The following is a 27,004-nucleotide window of genomic DNA, read 5'->3' on the forward strand; positions in this document are numbered from 1 at the left end:
TGCATCCTACCATCCGCAGATTGATGGTCAGAGCGAAAGAACGATTTAAACACTGGAGGATATGCTGAGAGCATGTACCCTAGAATTTCAAGGTAACTGGGATGAGCACTTACCCTTGGTGGAGTTTTTCTACAATAATAGTTACCATGCAAGCATCAAGATGGCACCTTATCATGCCTTGTACGGATAGAAGTGTCATACGCCGTCTTTTTGGCTTGAGGCCGGAGAAAAGCAGTTTATGGGCCCCAAAATAGTCCATCAGACTGCTGAAAAGTTGAAGGTGATTAGAGAAAGGATATTAGCAGCTCGGGATCGTCAAAAGAGCTATGCTGAAAAGAAGCGACGATCGATGACATTTGAAGTTGGAGATTCGGTTTTGCTCAAAATCTCACCTTGGAAGGGACTTATAAGATTTGGAAAGAGAGGAAAATTGAGTCCAAGGTTTATTGGGCCATTCAAGGTTCTTCAGAGGATTGGGAACCAAGCTTACAAGCTGGAATTGCCAGAAAAACAGGATGTTATTCATAACACTTTACATGTGTGTTATTTGATGCAGTTTACGGGAGAAGTTCCCAATATAATTCCAATTTCAAAGTTAAGAATTGATGAGGATAAGAGGTTAATCGAAGAACCTGAGGCAATTGTTGACCGTAATATGAAGAAATTACGACGCAAGATGGTTGAATTAGTGCTTGTGCGATGGAAACATACGAATGAGCTGAACCTCACCTGGGAAATAGAGAGTGATATGATGAGTCGCTATCCACATCTGTTTGCTAATGCATGATTCCGGGACAGAATCATCCTAAGGAGGAGAGAATTATAATACTCGCATTTATCGCTAAGCATTACTGTTATGATATAATAGTTGTGGTCAACAGTTGTAACCTATTTTGAAGTAATAAAGAGGAATTATTTGAGTATTATGTGATTTATTAGATTTTATGTGCATTATATTTGCTATTAGCGATATAATAAATTAAGAATAAAATATGAGTCAAAAACAAAATAGTAGATAGACAATATCTATGAAGAAATCTATAGTAGTCGTGACAAGGATTCCGGAGATATAAAGAACGCCGAAATCTGACTTATAACGAAGAAGTTATGACCCGTCGAAGTTTCACGACAAAACCGGCACGACGCAGTGTGACGTAAAAAGTGAGTTTGCAATAAAATACTTTTAGCGTTAGCGATCTAAACAAAATTCAGAGTATACGATAAACCGAGAGCATGCATAAAAAGAACGTCCAAATCTGACGTCGTATTGAACCATTGTAGTTTGTATTAAACTGGTACTTTGAAGGTGTACTTTCGTTTAGTTGTTTATACATTAACTTATTGTTAATATCTTTTTAATGAGTTATTATAACCATACTATGACGGATGGCCTGAAACAAACGCTTTGTGGGCGTTTAAACTATTGATAACAATTGTCACTCATCGGCGTGTATACCTGACTGTAGCTAGCAGCCTGAGTGCGGGGTTGTCAATCCCGATATAGATCTACACACAACTTGTTTCGATCCCCGGGCTAGAGATTCTGGTTATAATGTCATGACTTTACCTTGGTTGTCTAAAATGAATTAAACAACCTGAATTGAATGTCTCATAAAAAGCATATAATCGTTACATGTATATTAGTTATGAAAACCCAATCATTCTGAAATAAATGATTGACAGTATGTTCTTGAATTAGTATTCCGAACATGTATGTTCTTGAATCAAAACCCAATCATTCTGAAATAAATGATTGACAGTATGTTCTTGTAAAACAGTGTATTCTAGTATACTTGAATCATGAATTATTGTTCTATGTATAAATTATACCTATTATAATTTATATGTACTTTCTGAATCGGTATTTTAACTATGTTTGCATGTAATCCCTTGCTCAACATGCTACAAATGTATTTGAATTGATGAAATAACTTTTATATTTATATACATATACAATTTAATATATAAGTAAAATTTAAACGACACTCGGACAAATAACCGGTACTATAAGCCCACATCCAAACAAGGAAAAGGACCCAGAATGAGTTATCAGCCCTAAGCCTCTTAAATCTTATATATATATATATATATATATATATATATATATATATATATATATATATATATATATATACAAATATGAATTTTGGGGGAAAATATAAGATTATAAAAGAGTTTAATGTTTTGAGTATTTTTGATGATTTAATGTCGTTTTATCATGAGTTGAAATCATGATTTTATAACACAAAGTTCTTGTGTTATGCTTGTATTCCCCCCCCCCCCCTTAAAACAGTAGAAATTATGAAAATACGGGGGGTATGAACTCACTTGATAGGTGGTGAATCGGACAGGGTTTCGTTTCCCAGAAATGAGTTTATTTGCCGAGAAACCGGCTTGAATCGGGCAGAGTTTCGACTGGAGAGAGGTTAACTTCTTGGGAATCTCGGGGCTTCGAGACTTGCTTAGGGTTTGAGACTTGATACCGGGGCTTTAGGGGTTGTATATAAGTTTGTGGAAGTGAAAAATATGAAAAAGTGTGAATTTTAGGGTGAAAAGTGTAAAATCTTCGGAAGCCCTCGCATGCCTTATATAGGCCGAAGCTTCGGACCCGAGGCCATGCGAGGCTGACGCGTGTCGGACAGGTGGCGAAGGAATGGGGCTCGCTTTGGACAGCAGGCTCGCAGGTGGCAGGTTCGGACTGGACCGGACTTCGGTCCAATAGGAGAAGGGCACGTGCGAAGGGGGTGTCCGAGGAGTGTCCGAGGGTGATGTCTGGGGTGTCTCCGGTGTGTCTCATGCGAGGTTGTTCGAAGATGAGTAGACCGCGGAGTTGGTCAAATCAGAAGGTGCCACGCAAGGCTTCGGTCCAATCAGCAGATGACACGTGGAGGCTCGCATACGAGGGTGACGTGGCAGAGGACGACTATGCGATTTTTCTCGGTTTTTGAGCCAAAAACTTCTAAAATTCGTAACTTTTGCATACGAACTCCGTTTTTGACGTTCTTTATATGCACGCGTATGTAAAATCATACTCTACGACTTTCGTTTAGACTTCGTCGGCTGATTTTGACTTTATTTTTAATATTATTATTTTTAACAGACCGGGACAGGAAAATCCGTTAAAAATTCATAACTTCTTCATCCGATGTCAGTTTTTGTCTGTCTTTTTACCGTTGTACTACTAATGACAAGACCTTCAATTCTCGTTTAGGTTGTGTCGGCTAAAAATCACCCGATCTTTATTTCGAGTTTTTAGTTGTACACTATTATACTGAAACTTAGAAAAATCATAACTTCCTCATACGAAGTCAGATTTTGGCGTTCTTTTTATGAAAGTTCTCGGTTTAACATAAAATACAATTTTCATTTAGATTGTTAAGGCTAAAAAGCCTTTTATTGAAAATTCAGTTTTTACACTGAACAGTGTTTTGCCGGTTTTGTTGCGGATCTTCGATTGGTCATAACTTCTTCGTTATAACTCGGATGTTAGTGTTCTTTATGTTTTTGGAAACCTTGTTACAATCTCTATCACTTGGTTCATCCCAATCGAGATTGTTTAATAATTTATTTTTGAGGGTCAATTATGTAAATATACACAGTATGCTAAAATTTCTCTTTATTATATTAAAAATAATTACAAATTGACCTACATTATTACATAAGTTTGAAAAAACGTTTTGTTACATTATCCCCCCGTTAGAGAGAATTTCGTCCCGAAATTAGCATTTCAGATAGACTAGGGAAAAAGATGTTGATATTTCTGTTGCATTTGATCTTCTCGTTCCCAAGTGAATTCAGGTCCCCGTTTTGCATTCCAGCGAACCTTCACTATCGGGATACGGCTTTGTTTGGTTTTCTTAACTTCCCTGTCTAGAATCTCTACGGGTTCTTCCATAAAGTTGAGGCTCTCGTTTAACTCGATTTCCTCGAGTGGGATCACAAGAGTCTCGTCGGATAGACACTTTTTCAAGTTCGAAACATGGAAGGTAGGATGAATGTTATTTAGCTCTTGGGATAGTCGAAGTTTGTAAGCTACAGGACCAATTCTAGCAAGAATTTCGAAGGGCCCTATGTACCTTGGATTCAATTTGTCACGCTTTCCAAAGCGTATCATGCCTTTCCAGGGTGAGACCTTTAACAAGACGCGGTCACCAACCTGGAATTCCAAGGGTTTTCTCCGTTTGTCAGCGTAGCTTTTCTGTCTATCTCTGGAAGCTTTAAGTCGCTCCCGAATTTGTACGATTTTGTCGGTGGTTTCTCGAATAATTTCCGGACCAGTGAGAGCACTGTCAGGAGTTTGACCTCTAGCTAGCTGCGTGTCACCCACTTCAGCCCAACACAGAGGGGATCTGCACTTGCGGCCATAGAGGGCTTCGAATGGAGCAGTCTTTATGCTAGTGTGATAACTGTTGTTATAAGAGAATTCAACAAGGGGTAAATGAATATCCCATGCCTTCCCAAAGTCTATCACGCAAGCTCGCAACATGTCTTCTAATGTTTGAATCGTCCTCTCACTTTGTCCGTCGGTTTGTGGATGGTAGGCTGTACTCATGTCCAGCCTAGTTCCCAAAACGTTTTGTAAAGACTGCCAGAAACGAGAGGTGAATCTACTATCTCGGTACGAAATACTAGATATTGGTACACCATGCAGTCTTACAATATCCCTAAGGTAAGTTCTGGTTAGTTTCTCCATCTTGTCGGTTTCTTTTATTGGCAAGAAGTGTGCGGATTTGGTTAATCTGTCGACGATTACCCAAATAGTATCATAACCACCCGAAGTCTTGGGTAATTTGGTTATGAAATCCATTGTAATCCGCTCCCACTTCCATTCAGGGATTTCTGGTTGTTGTAATAAACCTGAAGGTTTCTGGTACTCTACCTTGACTTTCGCACAAGTAAGGCACTTGCCCACAAAGGTAGCGATTTCGGCCTTCATGTTAGGCCACCAGTATAGTTTCTTAAGGTCCAGATACATCTTGTCTGAACCTAGATGAATGGAGTATCGGGTTTTGTGTGCTTCATTCATAACCACGTCTCTGTAACCACCGAACTTTGGTGTCCAGATCCGGTTCATGAAATAATAGACTCCATCATCCCTGACTTTGAAGTTCTTATCTATTCCTCTCAGAGTTTCACCTGCCACGTTTTCGGGTTTCAAGGCTTCAAGTTGAGCTTCTTTGATCTGTGTGGACAGATGTGAATGGATTGTCATGGTCAACGACTTTACTCGGCGACCCGAGTAATCTTTTCTGCTAAGGGCATCAGCTACTACGTTTGCTTTAACAGGGTGATAAAGAATTTCACATTCGTAGTCGTTCAGTAGCTCCACCCATCGTCGTTGTCTCATGTTCAGCTCTTTCTGATCGAAGATGTGCTGGAGACTTTTATGGTCCGTGAATATTGTGCATTTCATGCCATATAGGTAATGTCTCCAGATCTTTAGAGCAAACACCACTGCTCCTAGCTCAAGGTCGTGTGTTGTATAGTTGACTTCATGCGTCTTAAGTTGTCTTGAGGCATAGGAGATAACCTTTCCTCTTTGCATAAGTACACACCCAAGCCCTTGATTTGAAGCATCACAGTACACTACAAAGTCTTATGTCCCTTCGGGTAGAGACAAGATCAATGCACTGCACAAGGCTTGTTTGAGCGTTTGTAATGTTGTTTCTTGCTTCTCTCCCCAACTAAAAGTTACACCCTTTTGCGTCAGGGTGGTAAGAGGCTTAGCGATTCGGGAGAAATTTTGGATGAATCTGCGATAGTAGCCAGCAAGACCTAAGAATTGACGGATTTCTGTAGGTGTTTTGGGTGCTGACCAGTTTTCAATTGCCTTTATTTTGGATGGGTCGACGTGTATTCCTTCTGAACTGACCACGTGACCTAGGAATTCAACCTTCCTAATCCAAAACTCGCACTTTGAAAACTTCGCATAGAGTTTTTCTGTTCTAAGGGTTTGTAATATTTGACGAAGATGTTGGCCATGTTCCTCTTTGCTTTTTGAGTAGATAAGGATGTCGTCGATGAAGACTATGACGAATTTGTCCAAGAATGGACGACACACTCTGTTCATTAGGTCCATGAACACAACAGGTGCATTCGTCAATCCGAATGGCATCACTATAAACTCGTAATGACCATAACGAGTTCTAAACGCGGTCTTGGGAATGTCTTCCTCCAAAATTCGTAACTGGTGATACCCGGATCTTAAGTCTATTTTCGAGAAGTAGTTCGCACCTTGAAGTTGGTCGAACAGATCGTCAATGCGAGGTAGAGGATATCGATTATGAATGGTAAGTTTATTCAGCTCGCGGTAGTCTATGCACATGCGAAATGATCCATCCTTCTTCTTTACGAACAAAACAGGTGCTCCCCAAGGTGAGAAGCTTGATCTTATGAAACCTTTTCTAAGGAGTTCGTTAAGCTGGCTGGATAATTCTTACATTTCAGAAGGTGCAAGACGATAGGGGGATTTGGCTACAGGGGTAGCTCCAGGGATTAAGTCGATTCGGAATTCGACTTATCGTCCGGGAGGTACTCCTGGAAGATCATCGGGAAAAATATCGGGAAAGTTGCAGACCTTTGGAATGCTCGCGATATCTTTCACTTCTTGCTTTTTGTCTACGACGTGAGCTAAGAAAGCACAGTACTCTTTGCGAAGGTACTTCTATGCCTTGATGCAAGAAATGATCCGAAGGTTCATTCCGGGTTTGTCGCCATAGATAATAAGAGTTTCATTAGTTGGCAAGTTCAATCGAATAGCTCTTTCATAACATAGGATGTCGGCATGGTTGGGGCAAAACCAATCCATACCTATTATGATGTCAAAACTTTTGATAGAGACCGGCATAAGGTCTATTGGAAAAGTTAAGTCATTCAAGGTAAGGGTACATCCTATGTATATATTGTTGGTGGATTCGGATTTCCCGTTAGCCATTTCTACTGTAAACGTTTCATTTAGTGGTTGGGAGTTTTTTGTAGTAGATGTTTAAAGTTATGGCTCACGAAGCTCCTCTCAGCACCATAATCAAATAGAATGCATGCATAAGTATTGTTAAGAAGGAACGTACCCGTGACCACTGCAGGGTCTGCCACCGCTTCTTCGTGACCCAGTGCTAGAATCCTACCAACTCCACTGGCATTTCCAGCTTTTGGACAATCTTTCTTGAAATGCCCCACATCACCGCATTGGTAGCATGCTCGGCCTACTCCAGTGGCAGATACTTGGTTAAGTGGTTGGGGTGGTATTCTACAGAATTGGGCAGTATGCCCTTTCCTGTTGCAGTTTCAGCACTGCAATTCTCGACAATTTCTGTTGTGGTGAAAATTGCACTTGTCGCATTTAGGGAGGGTACCAGCATAGGGCTTAGTTGGTGCAAGGTTATTAGGGATATCAGCAGATACAGTAGCGGGTATGGTAGCAGGTACAGTAGTAGCATGGACTGTCACCACTTGTTGCTTCTTTGCAGGTTCTAGAGGAGATTTCCCCTTCCTCTTGTTCCAACCCTTCTTCTTCTTGTTGTTGTTGTTCTCCTTAGGTTGTTCTGGAGCAGAAACCACAGAATTTTGACGATTTCCGTGGTCGATAAGAGATTGTGCCAGCTCTTTGGCACTGTCAAAAGTAATAGGCTTCGAAGCTAAAACACTTGACTGAATTTGGGGCGACATACCCCAAATATATCTCTCAATCTTTTTGCTCTCCATAGGAACCATATCCAGACAAAGAATTTCCAGATCACAGAACCTACTGGTATAGGTTGATATATCAGAACCAACCATTGTAAGACTCCAGAGTTCTTGCTCCAGTTTCTGTATCTCCCCTCGCGGACAGTATTCCCGCATTAACATGGCTTTTAGGCTCTCCCAGCTGATGGAGTTAGCCACTACCAGAGTAAGTGACTTAATGTGGCCATTCCACCACGTTAGGGCCCTATCTGAAAAAGTACAGGTAGCAAATTTAACTTTGCTACCTTCTGGACAGGAGCAAATTTCAAAGATTGCTTCTGTCTTCTCAATCCATTGACTTAGTGCCATAACTCCCCCAGTCCCGTTAAAGGTCCTGGGTTTGGCATTAGAAAAATCCTTATAAGTGCATTCTCGCGAATGCCCATGACTTTCGCCATGGTTGGAAGGATATGCACTGACTCCCGACTCACTAGCACCAGGAGTATGGATATGAGATAGGGCAGCAGCTACAGCTGCCATGACCGCCGCTTGGAACATAGCGGGGTCGAATTGAGGAGGTGGTGGTGGTGGTGGCGGCGGTGCTTCATTGATATTGATATGTCTTGGATTTCTACGAGGAGACATCTCTTGCTATAAAAGTCAATAGATAAAAAGATAGTGAGATATCAAGAATGAATATGAATTTGATATCTCTGAACTAAACACTTAATTCAACATGAATTTCGCAAAGAATTGAAAATAGAAATCCACTGCAAGTACAACTTGCAACAGGATAATATGAAATTGAATGGTTATTTTTCAAAGAGTATGAATGTATATGGCAACTGTATTGGTATATTAGGTGTATGTAATCTGGAACACTTGACCTTAAAGCAGGTCTATAATATACCATAATACTGAGGAAGTGTCGACATCAAACCGACCTACCGAAAATAAAATTTATGCGGTCGTATTGAAAGTATGAAAAATAACACTGGAACATTCCTGTGATCCAAAACTTTAGAATAGAATGTTTATGAGAATTGTACTAACTCTTGTTGAAATAAAGTGCTTATTGTTTTATTGATACTCGGTTTTGTTCATATCGTGAAAAGTAGTGTATATATTCGATATAGAAAGTAGAAGTAGTGTGAACACTACTTGCGGCGACTTCTACGACGGTTGCTAGGTTCCGCTTTGTCTTGTGCTTTCCAACGCCTTTCTTGGGCAGCTTGATGCTCCCTCAGTTCTCTTATCTCTGATTCAGCAGCATTAAGTTGCCTTTGAAGGGCTTCAATATGGTGCTGGGTGTCATCTTGCATCTCATCAAGACGAAGGATATCTGCAGTGTTCGCCTGCGCAACCGCATTCGTTTCCAGGATTCGATTGATCGACATCCTTGATTAATCAAATTGTCGGGCTATTCGGTTTACTATAACTGGAAGAGATCTATCCGCTTCTCCTCATCTAGAGACGTTATAGAGACCTCGTGCCATTCCGTAAGGAGGGCGTTGGCCGTCTTGTCGACTCCAATGTTTTATGTATTGGCCCCACTCGGGTATGGGTTCTGCTTCCTCTTGTCTCAGGGGACGCTCCCCAGGGTTGCAGACTTGTGGCTCTATATCCGTACCACTTGATTTGCTGTCCTCAAAGGGTTCTTCATCTGAGTCTGAGATCCAGCCTGTATTTTGTGGATTGTAGGGGTCCCCCGGTAAATTGTGATCAGCCATAGGTTCTGTATTAGAAGTAAGGTTAGTAAAATACTCTCCGTAGTATTTTAATCTTTGTATTCTTTATGACTGTTTATAGGTATTACTATAACTATAAAGTGTATACTAATTATATATAACTTGGGTATAATTGACCTTCGATTAAATGACCCGGCTCTAAATCCACAACCAAACAAGGAACAGGAAATGAAGCTAGATCACATATTCTAAGCCTATATAACTTTAATTATATATAACTATAACATACCCTTAATATTTATAGTTCTACCTTCAATTGTTCTATTGTTTTCACATGTTTGTTATTAGTATATAGTGCCTAAAATACCCCTATAGTATTTTAATCTTTATGTTCTGTTCTAGAGTTCCTCTGAATATGTATACTTGGTAAGTTTTAGACATGTCGCAACACTACTATCACTCCCAAACACATGTTAGTCATATCTCAAATCAATATAGTTGATCATGCTATATTAATCCTAGATATGATTACATAACTGTCCAGGTTTGACTATAATGTCCAACATCCAAATACTTTTAAGTTCTTATAACTGTGATATTGTACTTGTAGGTATGAGTGTTAGTATACTTCTTGTAAAAATACTTAAATTTTTAAAAAGTATACTTGTAGTCAGAGCTCCTAGCCCCGATGTATTTATAGTTTGTATATCTTTTATGGATTGATATACTGAGTTCACTATAAACAATGCTCTGATACCAATCTGTCACACCCCCAAACCAGACGGCGGAAACGTCCGGGGGTGGAGGACTTGAATTGTAGTATCACAACACATGCATCATAGTAATCAAAGTACAAACAACCATTGTATTTAAAAAGTATAAGTATTTACATGTGTTCAATCATTGTATATTGAACCAAAATATAGTTATGCAAAAGAAGATATGACTCAAAGTAGCTCCATCTTCTCAAAAAGCTCGGGGAGTACCTGTGTATTATTTCCCTGGGAATACAAGTAATTTGAAAAGAGAGTATTAACATAAAGTTGAGTGAGTGCATAAGTGTTTATGCTTAAAAGAGTATCTATGTATCTTGTATAAGTAAATTGTTCCAGAAAATCCTATATTTTCTGTTGTATATGAAAAGTAGTTTTATTCCCATAAAACCGTTCTCTTTGTATTAATGTTTTGTATTTGTATTCCTTTATGAAAACTTGTAACTGAGACTGTGCCTGGCTCCACCAGCTGTTATTGAAAACTGTATTGAACCATTGTAGTTTGTATTCTGTAAACTGGTACTTTGAAGGTGTACTTTCATTTAGTTGTTTATACATTAACGTATTGTTTATATCTTTTTAATGAGTTATTATAACCATACTATGACGGATGGCCAAAAACAAACGCTTTGTGGGCGTTTAAACTTTTGATAACAATTGCCACTCATCGGCGTGTATGCCTGACTGTAGCTAGCAGCCTGAGTGCGGGGTTGTCAATCCCGATATAGATCTACACACAACTTGTTTCGATCCCTGGGCTGGAGATTATGGTTATAATGTCAGGACTTTACCTTGGTTGTCTAAAATGAATTAAACAACCTGAATTGAATGTCTCATAAAAAGCATATAATCGTTACATGTATATTAGTTATGAAAACCCAATCATTCTGAAATAAATGATTGACAGTATGTTCTTGAATTAGTATTCCGAACATGTATGTTCTTGAATCAAAACCCAATTATTCTGAAATAAATGATTGAAAGTATGTTCTTGTAAAACAGTGTATTCTAGTATACTTGAATCATGAATTATTGTTCTATGTATAAATTATACATATTATAATTTATATGTACTTTCTGAATCAGTATTTAACTATGTTTGCATGTAATCCCATGCTCAACATGTTACAAAGGTATTTGAATTGATGAAATAACTTTTATATTTATATACATATACAATTTAATATATAAGTAAAATTTAAACGACACTCGGACAAATAACCGGTACTATAAGCCCACATCCAAACAAGGAAAAGGACCCAGAATGAGTTATCAGTCCTAAGCCTCTTAAATCTTATTTATATATATGTATATATATATATATATATATATATATATATATATATATATATATATATATATATATATATATATGCAAATATGAATTTTGGGGAAAAATATAAGATTATAAAAGAGTTTAATGTTTTGAGTATTTTTGATAATATAATGTCGTTTTATCATGATTTGAAATCATGATTTTATAACACAAAGTTCTTGTGTTATGCTTGTATTCCCCTCCCCCCCCCCCCCCCTTAAAACAGTAGAAATTATGAAAATACGGGGGTATGAACTCACTTGATAGGTGGTGAATCGGACATGGTTTCGTTTCCCAGAAAGGAGTTTATTTGCCGAGAAACCGGCTTGAATCGGGCAGAGTTTCGACTGGAGAGAGGTTAACTTCTAGGGAATCTCGGGGCTTCAAGACTTGCTTAGGGTTTGAGACTTGATACCGGGGCTTTAGGGGTTGTATATAAGTCTGTGGAAGTGAAAAATATGAAAAAGTGTGAATTTTAGGGTGAAAAGTGTAAAATCTTCGGAAGCCCTCGCATGCCTTATATAGGCCGAAGCTTCGGACCCGAGGCCATGCGAGGCTGACGCGTGTCGGACAGGTGGCGAAGGAATGGGGCTCGGTTCGGACAGCAGGCTCGCAGGTGGCAGGTTCGGACTAGACCGGACTTCGGTCCAATAGGAGAAGGGCACGTGCGAAGGGGGTGTCCGAGGAGTGTCCGAGGGTGATGTCCGGGGTGTCTCCGGTGTGTCTCATGCGAGGTTGTCCGAAGATGAGTGGACCGCGGAGTTGGTCGAATCAGAAGGTGCCACGCAAGGCTTCGGTCCAATCAGCAGATGACACGTGGAGGCTCGCATGCGAGGGTGACGTGGCAGAGGATGACTATGCGATTTTTCTCGGTTTTTGAGCCAAAAACTTCTAAATTAGTAACTTTTGCATACAAACTCCGTTTTTTACGTTCTTTATGTGCACGCATAGGTAAAATCATACTCTACGACTTTCGTTTAGACTTCTTCGGCTGATTTTGATTTTATTTTTAATATTATTATTTTTAACAGACCGGGACAGGAAAATCCGTTAAAAATTCATAATTTCTTCATCCGATGTCCGTTTTTGTCTGTCTTTTTACCGTTGTAATACCAATGACGTGACCTTCAATTCTCGTTTAGGTTGTGTCGGCTAAAAATCACCCGATCTTTATTTCGAGTTTTTAGTTGTATACTGCTATACTGAAACTTAGAAAAATCATAACTTCCTCATACGAAGTCACATTTTGGCGTTCTTTTTATGAAAGTTCTCGGTTTAACATAAACTAAAACTTTCATTTAGATTGTTAAGGCTAAAAAGCCTTTTATTGAAAATTCAGTTTTTACACTGAACAGTGTTTTGCCGGTTTTGTCGCGGATCTTCGATTGGTCATAACTTCTTCGTTATAACTCGGATTTTAGTGTTCTTTATGTTTTTAGAAACCTTGTTACAATCTCTATCACTTGGTTCATCCCAATCGAGATTGTTTAATATTTTATTTTTGAGGGTCAATTATGTAAATATACACAGTATGCTAAAATTTCTCTTTATTATATTAAAAAGAATTACAAATTGACCTATATTATTACAGAGGTTTGAAATAACGTTTTGTTACACGATCAGAAGAAAGAAAGAAAGAAAGAAAGAAAGAAAGAAAGAAAGAAAGAAAGAAAGAAGAATATAGAAGAAAGAAAGAGAGAAAGAAGAAATAAAGAAGAAAGAATGAAAGCAAGCAGGAAGGCTGATCAAGTTTGGTGATCAGAAGAAAGAATGAAAGCAACTAAGTAGGTAGCAATGTTGGTTACTACTGTTCATCAGAAGAAAGAGCAAGAGTAGAAGGGTCTTGTATGGAAGCAAGAAAGATGAAGCATGATGCTGGAGCGATCAAAAGTGATCGAGGAAGAAAGAAAGAAGCAAGACCGGATGAGAAGCTTCAAGACCGGGTGGCACTTAGACCGAAGACCGAAGAGGCAAACAAGACCGAAGGTTTACCTGAGAGAGAGAAAGAGAGAGACCGAGAGAAAGAAAGAAGTTTGGCAGGAATAGTTTGGATTAAGGGGAAAATGTTGGTGTTAATCCAAACTTAGTCAAACTCAAGTAATTATCTTTAAGAGTTTAAATAAGTAAAGGCCATGTTGGCCACATTTATTTTGCAGATAGAGGTTAGTTAATTCCTGTTTTGTTGTTGTTGACTAGGTAGACGCCGCTTTTCAATCCTCTATATATATTGTATTCTATTGTATTGAATGTGAACATAAGAGGTTATAAAGATGTAGTCATACTATGTAGTTTCGTTCCAAAAATTGGTATCAGAGCACCAGGCTCTTAGCTCATACCTGGTTCCTAGCAAGAAGGAGAAGGCCGATTGCAAACTTATGTAACTAGGCTTGATCAGAAGAAAGAAAGAAAGAAAGAAAGAAAGAAAGAAAGAAAATAGAAGAAAGAAAATAGAAGAAAGAAAGAGAGAAAGAAGAAAGAATGAAGAAAGAATGAAAGCAAGCAGGAAGGTTGAACAAGTTTGGTGATCAGAAGAAAGAATGAAAGCAACTAAGCAGGTAGCAATGTTGGTTACTCCTGTTGATCTGAAGAAAGAGCAAGAGTAGAAGGGTCTTGTATGCAAGAAAGAAAGAAGAAGCATGATGCTGGAGTGATCAAAAGTGATCGAGGGAGAAAGAAAGAAGCAAGACCGAATGAGAAGCTTCAAGACCAGGTGGCACTTAGACCGAAGAGGAAAACAAGACCGAAGGTTTACCTGAGAGAGAGAGACCGAGAGAAAGAAAGAAGTTTGGGAGGAATAGTTTGGATTAAGGGGGAGAATGTTAGGTGTTAATCCAAACTTAGTCAAACTCACGTAATTATTTTCAAGAGTTTGAATAAGTAAAGGCCATGTTGGCCACGTTTATTTTGCAGATAGGGTTAGTTAGTTCCTGTTTTGTTGCTGTTGACTAGGTAGACGTGGCTTTTCAATCCTCTATATATATATATATATATATATATATATATATATATATATATATATATATATAGTGTATGCTATTGTATTGAATGTGAACGTAAGAGGTTATAAAGATGTAGTCCTACTATGTAGTTTCGTTCCAACAATGAGAGTATGCAGATCAATTTAAATTTGGGAGGCATTGAGAGTGAACAGTGTGAATGCTAGAGTTGCAAGATATAGCTACTTATATTACTGTATCGTACGGATGTGGGATACACGAACACTCCTCCTCAAAGTCGGAGGCTCGATGAGGATAGACAGGGATGTACTTAACCACATGGGTGCGGGACGCCAGCTCTGATACCATGTAAATATATGTGGAACCCAAGATTATCTTTCCAAAAGAGCCATTGTGAAGAGAAGGAGACTCCTACACACACACACACACACACACACACATATATATATATATATATATATATATATATATATATATATATATATATATATATATATATATATATATATATATATATATATATATATATATATAGTCACTTAAAAGACTGTGTCGCACCGATGTGGGATACACTAACACAATCAACATCATCTCCTTCCACTTTATCAACTTTCTGAGTCTATTCATGAACAAATCATTCACATTTGGCAGGTGAAACCGTCTACACCAAGTGGGTTACCCAAAAACTCCTGTTAATATCAAGTTCATGTCCTTGGGATGAAAAAAAAGCATAAAGGGCCTTTTAAAACAGAATGTGATAATTGGTTGGGCTACAATAATATTAACCCATATTAAGAATGAAAGATTAAATATTAAATATAAAAAAACAAAACATGGTCAATAAAGATCTCAATACCATATACCTAAAATCCACCTTTCCTTAGCAACCAATAATGGCATGATCGCATATGGGACTGGAATTAGCACCAGAAATGGTTGCTCTGCCTCAAAAGACAGAAAAGAACATAATGTCCAAAAATAAATAACAAGATTTATGATTTTAGCCACATTTGTTGTAAGGAACACATGAGAAAAATACGATACTAAAGTAGGGGTGGCAAATCGAATAATCGTGTCGTGTTTGTGTTTTTAGCTGACACAACACAACAGGATAATTTTTATATAAACCACACAACACAATTTCGTGTTTTGTTTTGCTCACACAAAAACGATCCAATTAAAACACGATAAAAATAACAAACACGAAAAACATAAAATAAAATGAAGTTTTAGTTTATTTAATTCAAAATTAATATAACACGACATACAAATATTAATATCGTGTCAATCTTGAACACGAACACGACATGAAGTTGTATTTTTTATACTTGACACGAACACGACATTGACACGAATTTGAATTTCAGTTTCGTTTCGTGTCGTGTATTTTGTCTTGCCATGTCATGGATTGCTACCCCGCCATGTCATGGATTACTACCCCTATGGTGAGGAAACACGCATATACATAAGGTAAAGAGATGTGAGAGAATTAATGGATTAATGTTCCACATATGTGATTCTATACAAGAAATGAGAACAAAAAAAGAAAGCATATGTACCAAATTTTACTCTCTTATCTTTATAGGTACGGACAAGTTTAGGATTTTTTTGTTTTTTACTTAGTCACATAAAAACATTTTTCTTTTAAATTTGCAGAATTATAGAAATGATCCCTATATAATAATAAGATTACAGAAAATGTCCCTGTGCAATAGTGGGAAATAAATTTACATAAATCGTCTCTATTTAATAGTAAATTTACAGAAATAGCCTTTATGTACTCATGTATAACAAAATTACAGAAATGAGTCTGTATCGGCAAAATGTAAATATTACATAAATGGCCCCTATGTTTTTAATTTTCAGATTACAGAATGGTCCCTATGCAGTAGCAAGGAAACCTAAAAATTAGAGAAATTATCCATGTGTAATAGTAAAATTATAGAAATGGCAGAAAAATAGAACTGCAGGGCAAAAAACCATGTGGTTATGGCATTGGTAGAGGGTAGAGGTGGTGGGGTCAATTTCCAAATCCATGCTGCCCAATGCTTCGAAACTACAACAGAAGGGAAAATTATAAACAAAAAGACAAAAAGAATGAATGTAATGATTGGGCTTAGTAACATCTGTGATAGATATATGACAGAGGAACATAAAAAGAAGAGACAACTGTAGATAAACTAGCTCATACGTCTATTCAATAAATTTCAAACAATGTTCAAGTTGGTGTTGATGATTTAGTTTCCATGATAGAGTTCCAGTTTAGATCGAAATATCAAGAACCCAAGTGATATTAATCAAGACAAAACAAACATCGCAATGAATTCACCACTTTCATGATTGTAGGAAAGATTATGATTTGAGATTTATGAAGCGAAATAGATGAACTAAGCATAATTAGCTAAATTGTTTCTACAAAAAGAAGTCTGACTTAGGTAAAGGTAAAAGTTGTAAACAGCAAAACAGGGTCATTTGTATGATAAACTAATTAAAAATCGCAAGCCATAGCATCAGAAACCTCGATGCAAGTTAATGCTATGGCATACATATCTTTATTCACATTAACATGTCATTTTTTTCCTTAGTTAACCAAACCACTCTCATAGCACCAACAACTTCAACCTTTTTCCCAATAAGCTGATCACAACTGTATAATTTTGTAACATTAACCATGGAAATCGGTTATTACACCATGATTAATCTAACAAAATTCTACACTGATCATCGAAGGAAATCTCATATATAATGTCTTATTACCCAAAAGAGTAGATTAGTCCAAATAATCTCCAAACAAGTGAACAACTAAAACCTATATGGGATTAGATGGAATCGTACATGAGTAAACAACATTCTACATCTATCTTACATGGAAAAACAAACATATTATTATTTTGGAATATATATATATATATATATATATATATATATATATATATATATATATATATATTCCAAAATAATAATATGTTTGTTTTTCCATGTAAGATAGATGTAGAATGTTGTTTCAATGAGAACATTTTTCCCGTGAGAACATTTGAGAACATTTTTTAATTAGACTAATACAAAAGGCTCCACCCTACTATGACGTCTCTCAGCTGTTTTTGAACTTGCACCACCCAATTAGACCACCGGACCATTACCGGAGTGAGCGTCCGTCGTCGGAATCGTCGTAATCGTCGGACACTCGCCTGAATCAGCCAACTGTTTCCTCTCCCTCCATCTCCACTCGTATTATCGTCAGAAAATATATTTTTCCGACTTTCATCTTCTTGAAACGCCTCCCTGTACCACCTCCTTGAATCAGTCGTGAAACCACCTTTTCGGCAACCACCTCCCTCTCCTTTACTCTCTCATATTGTTTCATCACCTACCAGATTTGTTTTCACCAGATCTGAAATAGAAGGATACGAAATCAACTATTCAGAAAACGAAGTTATCGGATACCGCCCCTATCTTATCCTTTCCGATTTCGTTTCACTGGTAATTTAATTTGTGATTTGTGTGTTTGAATGAAAACGGGATCATCATGTACTGATATTTCACATTGATTTGGAGTTTTTTGTGTTGCACACCAACTGTTTGATGAAAGTCCTCTTAGAAATTTTTAATAAGTAGGGGCTGATTTGACGATGACAAAAATCTTGTATTTGTTATAAAGTATAATACAATTCTTTCAATCATATATGATTAATATATGTTATAATCATAAATGTTTTAGTCATATATTTTTAAAATCACATATGATTGATATATGTTATAATCATACTTTTTTTTGAATATTTACATTATATGTTATAGTTTTTTAAATCATATATTATTAATATATTTTGTAATAATAATTATTTATGTTGTTAATGACAGGTTCTATTGTTTCATAATGTCTTTTACAAGCGATAATGTTAATTTCTTCAGAAATGAAAATGAAATTAGTAATGAAGAAGTTAATGAAGATGTTGAACATTCAAGTCATCAAATCACAAACTATATGGATGAAGATTTTGAACATTCAAGTCATCAAATCCAAAACTTTAGTGTTTCAGGTAAAAAAAATTGAAATACTTATTTATTTTATTATTATTATATATAAATTTTTTTAATTATTAATGTTTTTTAGAATTGAATATATATCAATGTATGTAATGTACAATCACATGTGATTGATAATGAATTCATTATACAATCACATGTGAGTAATAATGAATTCCTTATATAATCACATGTGATTATAAGTAATTCATTATTGTTGATTTAATCTTTTTTGTTAATCTTATGTGATTATTAATTAGTAGTTCATTATTAATGTTTTTTAGAATTGAATATATATCAATGAATGTAATGTACAATCACATGTGATTGATAATGAATTCCTTATACAATCACATGTGAGTAATAATGAATTCCTTATATAATCACATGTGATTATAAGTAATTCTCTATTGTTGATTTAATCTTTTTTGTTAATCTTATGTGATTATTAATAAGTAGTTTATTATTAATGTTTTTTATAATTGAATATATATCAATGTATGTAATGTACAATCACATGTGATTGATAATGAATTCCGTATACAATCACATTTGATTAATAATGAATTCCTTAGATAATCAGATGTGATTATAAGTAATTAATTATTGTTGATTTAATCTGTTTTGTTAATCTTTTGTAATTATTAATTAGTTTTTTTATAACTATGTTTAATATAGTGTTAATCATATCTGATTATCCATTTTTTTATATTTGAATAAATATTGACATATTTGTAGTTTATATATGTTCAATTATTTATTTTAATCATATATGATTATATAACAAATTCATTATTAATCACATGTGATTTTATATTGTTTTGATTTATGTATATTCAATTATTATTTTATAATAATATATTATTCAAATGTTTTCTATATTTAATCATACAGGTGACTGTTCTAATTATTTTAATGATGGAAATTCAAATAGTTCAAGTTGTGTATCAGAGTTTTATATGTCAGAGGCTCTACAAGATATCAAACCAGATGTTTCTGAAGAGTTTAAACCTACTAAGGAAATGAGGTTCAAAGATGTGGATGAGGGAATTAATTTTTATAAAAGATATGCATAGAAAGCTGGTTTTGATGTTCGTTTGAACACATTAAGGAAAGTTGGTGATATAATAAAGCATAGGTTTTTGGTTTGTAATAGGATGGGTAAACCAAAATTGAATCCAACAGAACATAATACAATCTACAGGGTTACGGATTGTAAAGCTAAAATTATTGTGAAACGTGTCAAAGGAACAAGTGAGTATAAGTTTGATAAGCTTTAAGAAAATCACAACCACGAGCTTGAAGATACAAAAGCTTACAAACTGAAATCAACTTTGAAAGGTGGTTTTCAATATGTAAGGGGCAAGGCTGTAGAAGAGGGATATGGGCTCAATTATTGGATTTAGAGATGCTCAACTTATTGTGAACAAGATGAATGATCGGAAAAACAACTATCCGAATTATTCGTTTTTTTATAGATGTGATGAGAAAAATGTATTAAATGCAATGTTTTGGGCTGATGAAACAGATAAAGCATACTACAGTGAATTTGGAGATGTTATGTCACTTGATACAACATTTCGTACAAATAAGTAAGTTTTTTTTTATGTATTTATGTTTATAATCAGATGTGATTTATATTTTTTCAATAATTATACTGATGTGATTATTATTGTAATGATATATGATTGACTAATGCTGAACATGTATGGTATTTTGATTATGATTATAATCATGTATGATTGATCATATACAATCATATGAGATTGATGATTGATTAATGCTTTACAACTAGTCTGATGTAGTTATTTTCAAATCACATATGATTTATCAATGCTTAATAAGTACTCTGAAGTACACTGATGTGATGATGATTGTAATCATATGTGATTGAAAAATTTTTCATCAAGTATTTGTAATGTGATTTTGATTATAATAATATGTGATTTATCATTTATTATCAAGTATTCTTATGTTATTTATTTTTATGTTATAAATATGTTTAATCTTATTTTGATTATTACATGAAATAGGTATTCATTGGTGTTTGTTCCATTCACTGTCATTGATCATCATAAATCATCTGTTACTGTTGGAGTCGGGTTGTTAAGTACGGAGGATGTGGATTCGTATAAATGGCTTCTTGAGAAATTTATGAAGGCTCATTCAAATAAACAACCATTACTTGTTTTAACTGATCAAGATGCAGCATTAAAGCAAGCAGTTGATTCTGTTTTTTCTCAATCCAAGCACAGATTGTGCATGTGGCATATCATGAAGAAACTGCCAAAAAAGGTACATTTTTTTAAATCACATGTGATTTTACATAGCATATATTTTTAAATCACATATGATTTTTCGATATGAATAGATTTGAATCATATGTGATTTGTTTTCTAATGTTTATATATTTAAATCATATATGATTTTGTTTCAATATTTAATCAGATGTGATTGTCTAAATCATATGTTTATTCTATCATAAATGATTATGAGTATAAAAACACATGATTATTCGAAATCATATGTGATTACATTTATAATCACATATGATTAAAGGATTTAAAGTTATGTGATGTGATTTTTACCTTTATATTTTAATATTAATTTATAATGTTTGAATCACATGTGATTATTACAGCTATCTGTGGAATTTCTTAAAAGCACGAATTTCAAGAAAAGGTTCAATAAACTTGTTTGGGACATTTATATCGAGCGTCATATTATCGAGAGGAGTTGGGAACTTTTGATGAAAGAATTTAATCTTGAAGATGAGAAATGGTTTAAAGATAATATTTGAAAATAAGGAAGCATGGGTACCTGCATATTTCAATGATTTTCCAAGGTTTGGGTTGATGAAAACAACATCAAGGTCTAAGAGTATCAATTCATTTTTCAATACATATTCAGAAACTGAAAATTTCTTTCTAAATTTCATGATGAATTATGACGTTGCCATTAAAAAACAATGTTATACACAACGTGAACTTGATCGTAAGACCAAGGGAGCAAAGTATTCTTGGGGGTCACCACGTATGATAGAACAACATGCAGCAAAGGTGTATACTAGCAAAGTTTTTTTTTGAAGTTCAAAAGGAGATTTATAAAGGGGGTTGGTTTTGTGAGGTTAAAGATTTAGGGGAGGGAGATGGATGGTAAATTTTTAAAGTTATTCACAAGAACCAAAAACACGAAGTAAAAGCAACATATAAGGTATTTTATTTTTGTATTTATATCATTTATATATGTTTATATATGATAATCATCTGATCAATCACATGTGATTATAAAGATAATGTGCATATGTCGTTGGTGTGTATATTGTTTTCATGTGTGTAATCATATCTGATTGATATATTTTGTGTATATAAAACATTTTAATCACATATGATTAAACAAGACTTGATTTTTATTTGTATAATCATATGTGATTTTTTATTGTTACAGGTGGAACTAAAATATGATGAAAAAGAAGTGAGTTGCACCTGTGGACATTTTAATCGGTTTGGTATTCTCTGTAGACATGCTTTTAGAGTATTGATGGACAAAAATTTTAATGAAATACCGGAACAGTATATTCTTAGGCGATGGACAAAGGATGTAATATCTTCGAATTATCAGTTGTCGAGAGATCGTTTTGATGAAGAGGATGAAGAAGTTACCAAACTGGTTAATGAAGTATTTTTGAATGTTGAAACTGCTTTAGACATTGTGAGACATGATAAGCAGAAGTTAGCATGTTTGGCTGAAAAAACAGAAATTTTGTTGAATGAGGTGAAGAGTAATTGTTCAAGTGAAAAGCTTATTACAAATTCGGATATCCTTGAAAAACTTTATAATGTTACTATTCCAGAAGAAGTCGAGATTTTTGTTCCAGAAGTTCAACATAATAAAGGATCATGAAAGAAAAGGCTTATTGGTGAAGTTGAAAAAGCAGTTATGAATGCTCAAACGAAGACCAAAAAATGCTCATTATGTGGTAAAAGAGAACCACACAACAGGCGTACTTGTCCAAGTAGATTTAATGCTCAGAATTGATGAATAGACATTTTATTAGTTTTCAATTTTTTTAGTAAACAATGTTCATAACAGATGATAATCATTTGTGATTCAATTTATTTTTCCTCATTCAATTTTTTGGTTGTTTGTTTATAATTATATGTGATTCTAAAATTTTTACTAGTATAATCACATGTGATTTGTTTCAATAATTTGTCTATGTAATAAGTATAAACTTTTAATAAAAGATCTTAATCACATGTGATTGTATAATATCATATGTTTTTATATACATAATCAGATGTGATTTTATAATATCAAATTTGCACATGATAATCTAAGTATATTACACATGATAATATAAGTATTATTTTTATAATGTGAACATGTTTAATCATATTTGATTTTTCTTTTTGTGTATGTATATATTGCACCTACGATATTATTTTTCTAATCACATGATAATCATATATGGTTGAAGTATAAAATATACAATGATCATATTTGATTATTTTTCTAATCACATGTGATTATTTTTCTAATCACACGTGATTACATATATAATCATGTGTGATTGTCGATATCACATCTTATTGTACGAAGAACAAGGCATTTTATAACTGTTAGAAATATCAAAGTCATATGTGATTTTATAATATCATATGTTTTTATATACATAATCACATATGATTTTATAATATCATATTTTCACATGATAATCTAACTATATTACACATGATAATATAAGTATTATTTTTATAATGTGTACATGTTTAATCATATGTGATTTTTCTTTTTGTGTATGTATATATTGCACATAATAATCATATGTGGTTGAAGTATAAACCATACAATGATTATATTTGATTATTTTTCTAATCACATGTGATTACGTATATAATCACATGTGATTGTCGATATCACATCTTATTGTACAAAGAACAAGGCATTTTATAACTGTTCGAAATATCAAAGTCATATGTGATTTAAAATGAAACATTATGTAAACTTTAATTTACAGTTAAAATACTTATCTATATTAATTTTCACAAATCCATGATATCATATATTGTCTTAATAAACTAGCAAGCATTCATGTAACTGAAAACTAAACATTGTCTAAATAAACAAACAATCAAATGATCCATTTACAGACAGTCTTTCAAACTTCAGTATTTGAATATTGACCTTCGCATCAAACCTCTTCCCACATCTTCATCTTCTCATTCACCACTTTGACTTCTATTATCCTTATAGGCAATCACTCAACCTTTGATGGATTTCTGCACAAGCATTTCTTTAATCGCTTTCTTTCTTCTCTTTATTTTGTTTGTTGTACTCACGTGCAAGTTCCATGACATCATCATTCATCAAATTAATCTCAGAATTTATCAATGCATGAGCATATTTGGTTCTCACCAAATCAAGCAGTGCATCTTGAGCTCCTTCCTTTGGGAATCCAGTTTTGTATTCTGGTTGAGCCATATACGTTTCCATGTATCTCATCACAAATATTCCACAATCTCTTTTGTTATGTTTAGTTTTACATAACAGATCTGGTATTTGTGGTTTGATATTTGGGTCTTGAAGGGCATAACATCTTGGATGATTTATTTCATGCAGATATCTCAAGAAGTATTTTTTCTGAAAATTAAAAAAAATAAAAAAATAAGAAAGTTAACCACATAAAATTAAACATAAAAAGATAGTATTAATATTTACATAATCACATGTGATTACAAATATGAAATAATGTTTTCATTATTTTTTAATTCAAATGTATAATCAGATATGATTTGAAATGTTTATTCAAATGTATAATCACATGTGATTTATTTATGTAATCACATGTGATTTATTTATATAATCACATGTGATTTATTCATATATGATTTATTTTATCGAATTATATGATTTTCTTATTTAATCACAGTTGATTTTTTACATACCAGGTTTTTAAGTACAGGCATGTACTTTCCTTCAACAGTTGCGTCTGATCTGCTGTTATCCAAGACGACAATGTTTGGATTTTTTATGTTGAAAATGTAGAGAAACATGTGTTCTTCCCGACAAACAGGGAAGAATATCTACATTTAAATATTTATTGTCATATTTATGAATATATATATATATATATATATATATATATATATATATATAAAGAATAATTTGATATTGAATAACTTACCAAATCAACATCTTTCAATTTTATTTTTTCTTCAACTCCATTGAACCAATCTACAAAGTATTTTTTGAATAGATTGTATCTATACTCGTCTTTCTCCTTTGCTTCCTTTTCCATTTGTTCTTTTATTTTTTTGTCAATCTTTTTCCTTTTGTCATCTTTTTTTGGTTTAGGAAGTTGCTCATCCTTAATGTACTTTGTCTACATGTTAAATGATTTGTGATTTTAGTGTATAATCATATATCAATTGAAATAGATAATATTATTTTAGTGATAGAATCATATATGTTTCACTTACAGTCATTTGGACAGACAAGAAAACTCTGTATGGAGAATTATTAATGTCTCGGTCCTTCTCATTGTAATTGAGCAGTTCAGACCATGAGTCTATGACATCTGAATATAGATATTCTCCGGGAAAAAAACTTTCAAATACATATCGGAATACGACTCTTTTGTTTATTGTGAATAACAGCTGATCACTGTAAATATAAAAAAAAATTGTAATTTCACTGTAAATATAATGTTGAACAAGTATATTTAAGATATTTTTTTAATCACATATGATTAGTCAATGATTAGAATGTATAATCACATGTGATTTACTAATATTAAACAAGTATGTTAATGTTTATTTTTTGTAAATGCTAATCAAATATTAATAACTTACTATACAGTTCCTTGCAAATGGAACAACCATTCACCAAGCATTTCCTCTTCTTTTGTTAACTTTGTTTTCAAGCAAATTGCTCTCTCTTTATATGGAGATCTCCTTACTTTGGTTGGTTTTTTCTTTCTTTGTTGCCGATGTTCTAGAGTTACATTTTGTTTTTCTGTAAGATCAGGCAAAGACTCTTTGTTTCGATTTTTTGAATTCACAATTTTTATCTTTGGGTGGTTCTTCGCTTTTGGATCTAGCGCATCTTTCACCAGATTTTCTTTTTCACCTTCATCTTTTTTTTGTTCAGCAGTATTCTGCAATTGATATATGGTTATAACAGTTAGAAAAATATTAGAATCATAATTTTAAAATTTTATTAATTACTGTTAATCACATATGATTGTAAGTTTAAATAATGTGATAATTAGTTTTAATCACATATTATTGTACGTCTAAGAAATAATAAAATCATATGTGATTACATTCATAAAGATATGATTTTGTACGAACAGACAAAATAACATTTAATCACATATGATTGTACGTCTAAGAAATAATAAAATCATATGTGATTACATTCATAAAGATATGATACTGTACGAACAGCCAAAATAATATTTAATCACATATGATTGTACGTTTAAGAAATAATAAAATCATATGTGATTACATTCATAAAGATATTATTTTGTACGAATAGACAAAATAATATTTAATCACATATTATTGTACGTTTAAGAAATAATAAAATCATATGTGATTACATTCATAAAGATATGATTTTGTACGAACAGACAAAATAATATTTACCTCTGTTATCTCTGGAGGTGTCAACTGACTTATCTTGAGATCATATGAGGGCATCATACTCTCTTCTTTTTTATCTTGGTATTCTTTCATGGTCTTTTCATAAACAGAATTGAATTCATCATCATTTAACATTTCGGTACTGCTAAACTCTAATGTGTTTTCAAAAATACTTTCAATAACGTTTGTTATTGTTTTGTTCACATCTTCTTCAAAAATCACATAAACAAAATAAGTTAGTAGAAAAATCACTTGTGATTATAAGTAAAATATATTGTTGGTTATCTTCTCCTTCAACATTTTGTTCTTCTTCATTATCACCACCTTTTTCATTTTCAACACCTTCATCATGCAAATTCATGTCATCAAAACCTTTATCGTTAGTGACTGTCTTTTTAAGTATTGTAATCAATTGTGTATGGTTATAGTAAAACAAAATAGTTTTTGTTGATTATGATCACATGTGATTAGTTATATAGGTATAATATACTTTTTATCAATTATGTTCACATGTGATTATAGATAAATATTGATATGTTTTACTAAAACATATCAACATTTATAGACAATTATTAAGGAATAGTTTCATAATATTAATCAATTACATCAAAAGATTTTTAAAATTTTCAAATTACATACAATAGAATTTAAATTAATCAATACATATACATAAAAAGTAATTATCATTCAATACAATATTTTTATCATTCAATACAATATTTTTATCAGATAAATATGATTGGTACCTTCTCCTCGAACAACATTTGTTCCTTTCAATTCTGCATATAAGTAAATTATGTTAGTTATCATATATGATTGTAAAAATATATTTTTTCATAATTTTATATATATATATATATATATATATATATATATATATATATATATAAATATATACTTTTTCCTTCTTTCTTTTCACCAATTTTCCCCT

General features: G+C 33.6%; 2 protein-coding genes across 2 annotated transcripts; both read left to right on the top strand.

The window, feature by feature from the left end:
• The first annotated feature begins 19,804 nt into the window (after window positions 1-19,804).
• Window positions 19,805-21,221, top strand: LOC145122289 (protein FAR1-RELATED SEQUENCE 5-like). Its single transcript, XM_079057913.1, has 3 exons — window positions 19,805-20,013; window positions 20,455-20,716; window positions 21,063-21,221. Exons 1-3 carry the CDS (start codon window positions 19,805-19,807, stop codon window positions 21,219-21,221), a joined length of 630 nt encoding a protein of 209 aa, XP_078914039.1.
• A 139-nt stretch (window positions 21,222-21,360) lies between these two features.
• LOC145122290 (putative protein FAR1-RELATED SEQUENCE 10) lies at window positions 21,361-22,324 on the top strand. The gene is made up of 2 exons (XM_079057914.1): window positions 21,361-21,480; window positions 21,869-22,324. The coding sequence occupies exons 1-2, from the start codon at window positions 21,361-21,363 to the stop codon at window positions 22,322-22,324; spliced, it is 576 nt and encodes a 191-aa protein (XP_078914040.1).
• Window positions 22,325-27,004: the final 4,680 nt, after the last annotated feature.

Source organism: Lactuca virosa, chromosome 6 (genome assembly GCF_052849685.1).
Source record: "Lactuca virosa cultivar CGN04683 chromosome 6, Lactuca_virosa_CGN04683_v6, whole genome shotgun sequence".
NCBI lineage: Eukaryota > Viridiplantae > Streptophyta > Magnoliopsida > Asterales > Asteraceae > Lactuca > Lactuca virosa.

Excerpts from the sequence above, each read along its gene's own strand:
- LOC145122289 (XM_079057913.1), top strand. The coding sequence starts at position 19,805 with ATGGGCTCAATTATTGGATTTAGAGATGCTCAACTTATTGTGAACAAG. Across the intron at positions 20,014-20,454 it reads ACAACATTTCGTACAAATAA|GTATTCATTGGTGTTTGTTC; the intron begins GTAAGTTTTTTT and ends TACATGAAATAG. Across the intron at positions 20,717-21,062 it reads TGAAGAAACTGCCAAAAAAG|CTATCTGTGGAATTTCTTAA; the intron begins GTACATTTTTTT and ends TGATTATTACAG.
- LOC145122290 (XM_079057914.1), top strand. The coding sequence starts at position 21,361 with ATGAATTATGACGTTGCCATTAAAAAACAATGTTATACACAACGTGAA. Across the intron at positions 21,481-21,868 it reads TAGAACAACATGCAGCAAAG|GTGGAACTAAAATATGATGA; the intron begins GTGTATACTAGC and ends TTATTGTTACAG.